The sequence below is a fragment of the Trypanosoma cruzi genome, genomic scaffold, assembly GCF_000209065.1.
Source record: "Trypanosoma cruzi strain CL Brener 1047053516797 genomic scaffold, whole genome shotgun sequence".
Classification (NCBI taxonomy): domain Eukaryota; phylum Euglenozoa; class Kinetoplastea; order Trypanosomatida; family Trypanosomatidae; genus Trypanosoma; species Trypanosoma cruzi.
In genome coordinates this window covers 90,480-94,916 of record NW_001849416.1, presented here as the reverse complement: position 1 = coordinate 94,916, position 4,437 = coordinate 90,480, and the positions used below count along the sequence as shown (strand labels likewise).

Genomic DNA, 4,437 nt, shown 5'->3' with positions numbered 1-4,437 from the left:
GCCGCCGCCATGTCGTACGTACCCGTTCCAAAAAATGGGTGTCCAAAACCGACACGCGTGAGAGGAGCTGCAAGCCCCATGACAATACCAACAACAATAGAGCATGCTAGCCAACGATAGCGGTAGTGCTTGTTTGTCACCATCCCTCGGCCCTTCTCATCCCAGGTATAAATACATACTTTTGCCTTTATGTCCACCAGACCCGCAGTAAATGCAGAAAGCCGTGGTGTCAAACGACGTTCAAACCGTTCCAAAGCGTGTGCTACTCGCATGTAACTATTATAGGCGGCGTAAAACAAAGACTGCAGCACCCAAAAAACACATGGAATCACAATCTCCGCCAGTGTCAGACGTCCATCACTCACTGCGCCCAGATTCACCTTCGCTGCAGCAATCACAACTGCTGAAAAACTACAACACATTGCAAGCGTCACAAAGTGTAAGGAAAGAAATGGCGGGTCGTATTTTCTTAGGAGCGAGGCACCACTCACAATAAATTCCCGTTCCATTTCTAGCCTGGCCTTACGAATAGGGGAAAATGGAAACTGCGGCAACGACAGGAACGGGAAAAGAAATATGAGGCAATATTTCACGTAATGACTAAATGAGAAAAACTCATTGGATGCAGGTGCGGCACATGCAAATATCGCATAGGCGGAGGCCCCCATCGCAAGTGCATTTTTTGTAGCCGGTTTCTCTTGCATCTGTATCTCAGCATGTGCCGTTTGCCGCTGCGTCGTTGCCGCCGTCAGAGACTCCTCCGTATCCGACAGTGATGCTTGTCGGTCCACAAAACTCCGGGAAATGATTGCGCGTGACGGACTTCTCGTGGAGGAGCAATTCACAATGAAATATTCGGGCTTCTCACTGTTTGATGGCATGGAGTTCTTTTCTGGGGAACACTCCCTGCAGAGACGCACTTTTGGCTCACTGATGCGACTGTTGACATACAGATGCTGCCAGTTCGGCGCTCGAGTCACCGCCGTGAGTTTCTGCAGCTCATCACACAGACGAAAGGCAATGCGCGTGAAAAGTTGTGCGCGAGCTCCACCGCCCAAGTTATCCTCCGCCTGCTCCACCATAAATCCCTCATGCCACCTGCCACGCGTCAGACGGCCATCCTGCACGTACAATCCAGAGCCGTGCGCCGCAGAACTCTTGAAGCTGCCAGAAAAACGTGCACCGGTGGGAAGTAACATCTCCGCGTGCCCGTCTAAATGTCCGTGCGAAAACCTCCCGGCGCAAATAACCCCTGACGGAAAGACGCACACGCCACGTCCCTCCGGTTTGCCATCAACCAACGGCCCTTCGTACAGGGCACCGTCGCTGAGGCACACGCTCGCCACGTGTTGCATGACGTCCAAGGCGGCAGGTGCCTGTTAATTTCCGCCGTATGTACCCAGCGGCTCCCCAGGCATTAGAGCGAGCCAAACGTCCAGGCAACGCAAGCCACAACACAAAAAAAACACCGTCAAATACAAATATTTGCATGTCTATATATATATATATATATAAACATAGATACAGACATATATTCACATATTGGTAAATAAGTTGATATGTTAATATATAAGAGAGGGCTAAAAATATAACAAAATCGTGCACAAATTTAAATATTTTATACAAAGAATAATCTCCTGGGCAGCTGGCCGGATCCTGAAATAATTTATGGAACCAAACAAGTTAAGGAAAAGGGTTCGTTAGTTAATTGCTTCAATGTTTTCTTTTCATTCAATATATAAATTCTGTGGACCACTAGCATGTTGCTTTGTCCTCAGTTAGGATTTGGATATTACTACTTACGAAGTGGCAGACTTCGGGGTCCTCCAACCACATGACCCCGCCGCGTGGTGGGAATCAACAGGGGGTGGGTGGGGTGGCAAAATAAAAATCAAATATTATCTGGCCCCTATCGTCTCCCTGCCCCTACAAAGTCGTGTTCTTCCCAAAGGATTCATACGGCAGAAAGTATCATGAAGAATGCCTTCATTTATCAGGATGTACATTCATTAGTTAAGGCAGCCAGCTCTCCCACGATCATTCTTTTCACAAGCTCCTAAAGAAAAAATAAAGAAAAAAAAAGGAGGGCCAAAATAAATTAAACAAACAACAAAAAAAGTATCCATTTTTTTTCCTTTTTTTTATTCCTGGAGCCTACTGAACTTCTTCGGAAATTACCCCAGCCATCTCCAACGGAACATTTCGTCCCGCCTCTTCCTGCACACGCCTGGAGCGTACAAAGCGCATGTAGACAAAATGCATCAGCAGACTTGCAGTGAAGGCCAATGCGCAGAGGCACGCAAGCACAGTGAATGATGTCCGCACACACTTGCTACGTCCCAGGCAGTGGACCCGACCATCCGAAGCCCGAACGGAGTTTCGCGTCATAAGTTCACCAAACATAAAACGGTTGAAGACAATGACACCAATGAGATCAAAAACAAAGATACTGTTGTAATGTTTCGCAACGTCAATGCTGAAAATGGTGCGGACAGTCAATACGAGGGTAGCAGCGTAGGACCCGTTCGCAAATCCTCCAAAAAGCATTGGTACGATCAGCGCCCGTGCTGGCACAATGAGAAAAAAGATGCAAGAAAGGCACATCATGAGGGACGGGATGCAGTACGTGATGGTAATGGGCGTTCGCTTCTCAAGTGGTCGGCTTGCATTCCATGCTTCAAAGAAACTGACGCCAAGACGACTAATGGCGTTACCGACACTCGTCAGGGCAACGTACAGGGCGGGAAGCTGCTCGCTCGACGGGTCCTCTGATACCGCCACAAACAGCTGGCGACTGTTGAGCATAACAATATGCACACCACCCGACACAATGACAGCGTTCAGCCAGAAACACCACAATGGAATACTGTGAAGGACATTGTGAAAGAAGCCGGTCTGGTACTGCGGAAAATTCTTGTCATCATTGGAAACAAGCCTTTCCTCTCCTTCAAAAGCCTCATCCATTATTTCATTTTTGGCGTCACCGGCAGATGTGTTCTCTTTGCTGTCGTTCTTCTTGTTGGAGTTCCCGAGGGGTTCGTTGCTGCCGCTAGTGGATTTTCTGCTTCCCCTCAATGGCTTGTCAAGGCAATTGAATGGCAGGACAACAAGGAATAACGAAAAGCAGAGCAGAATCATGATAATTGCGGGTGGGTTTTTCGTCTTGAATGGCACTTCACCCTCCACAAAAACAAAGGCGATGCTCTGTACCGTGATCACAATGAGAAGACTCAACACAATGACGAACAAAATAAGAAAGCGCCGTCTGGGGGCCTTCTTGATGAGATACATGTGCTCCACACGACGTGCTATCGCGTGCTCCTCTTCGGTGTAATGCTTGATCCTGTGGCCTGTCATATGGTACGGAGGGATCTGAATGAAGATAAACGCCCAGAACCCAATGACCACAAAAACGGCAAGAAGAAAAAACATAAAAGTGGAGTGGTTGCCTGAAAAGTACGTGTTGTAAATTGTCGCAATGACAGAGCTTGCCAATCCAATCATCGACTTCACAGCTGCCACCAAGAGACCGCGGTCAACTGGAAACCAGCTGAGTACAGACAAGATGGGGCCCATATCAAACATGGCACAGCCAGTGTTCATGATGGCATTGATGACAGCAAGACTCCCCACGCTTGCCCCAATCCTTCCCGAAAACGTCAATGCAAATAGTGCTGCGCCAAGTCCGTACGCAAATATACCAATCGCAAAAAGCGGCTTCGGCCCTATGTAGTCAAGGATGAATCCAAAGGGAAGCGTAAAGTATCCAAGAACGATGCCCACAGTTGAAACGGTGGTGATATCGTTCTGGGTAAAGCCGTAGTCATCCGTCATTTTGCCCGATATGAGCGAAAAGGAGTAGACGGCACCGGATGCGATCGCACAAAACATGCTGCACACCACAAACCCAAAGCGCTGTGACTCGTTAATGGAGTTGGGTACCTCAAGTCGGTCATTGAAACCAAGCACCATTTTCCACGCCCTCAATTTGCTGTTTGTCCCTGTTAGCTCCAAGCTAAAACTTATTTGCTGTTGCCTTTTTTTTGCTTGATTTCGAAAAACGTTAAGTCTTTCCAAAATTTAAAAAAGATGGGGAGAAATCGCCACAGCCATGTCACCGTACGAGTGGCAGAGAAGGTTGTGACAAGTCTGGCCATGCAACTGATTACAACGGCCCTGTTTTTACCTGCACCATAAATACATGTCCACAAACAAGTATATATGTATATATGTATTTACTCTTGTGCCCAAGAACAACAATAAAAAAAAAGAGCGAAAGCCGTGCCATGCACTCTCACAAAAGTTATAAATAAATTTCCCTGGCACCGCTTTCCTCGGTGGGGTCCCCTGCGGCATCCACAGCACACCCACTCGGATCGTCGATCTGCACTGCGATGTCGTCAGTGGCCACTTCCAGACAGCCCTCTTCGCCGCAGA

General features: G+C 47.9%; 2 protein-coding genes across 2 annotated transcripts, besides 6 other annotated features; both read right to left on the bottom strand.

Moving 5' to 3' along the window:
- Positions 1-1,299: a sequence feature (areas merged during assembly that could not be assigned to a particular haplotype. This can correspond to areas where the two haplotypes were merged or to regions with more than two copies in the genome that were merged during assembly.).
- Tc00.1047053510605.19 (hypothetical protein, conserved) lies at positions 1-1,355 on the bottom strand (the record flags this gene model as incomplete). The annotated part of the gene is made up of 1 exon (XM_798262.1): positions 1-1,355. A coding segment is annotated over one exon (1,355 nt), but the record flags the coding sequence as incomplete, so codon positions are not given.
- Positions 1,300-1,628: a sequence feature (areas merged during assembly that could not be assigned to a particular haplotype. This can correspond to areas where the two haplotypes were merged or to regions with more than two copies in the genome that were merged during assembly.).
- Positions 1,495-1,535: a microsatellite.
- Positions 1,629-2,058: a mobile genetic element.
- Positions 1,629-4,437: a sequence feature (heterozygous, Esmeraldo-like haplotype).
- Positions 2,059-2,118: a sequence feature (T-rich).
- On the bottom strand, positions 2,155-3,972 carry Tc00.1047053510605.10 (hypothetical protein, conserved; the record flags this gene model as incomplete). Its single annotated transcript, XM_798261.1, has 1 exon — positions 2,155-3,972. The coding sequence occupies one exon, from the start codon at positions 3,970-3,972 to the stop codon at positions 2,155-2,157; it is 1,818 nt and encodes a 605-aa protein (XP_803354.1).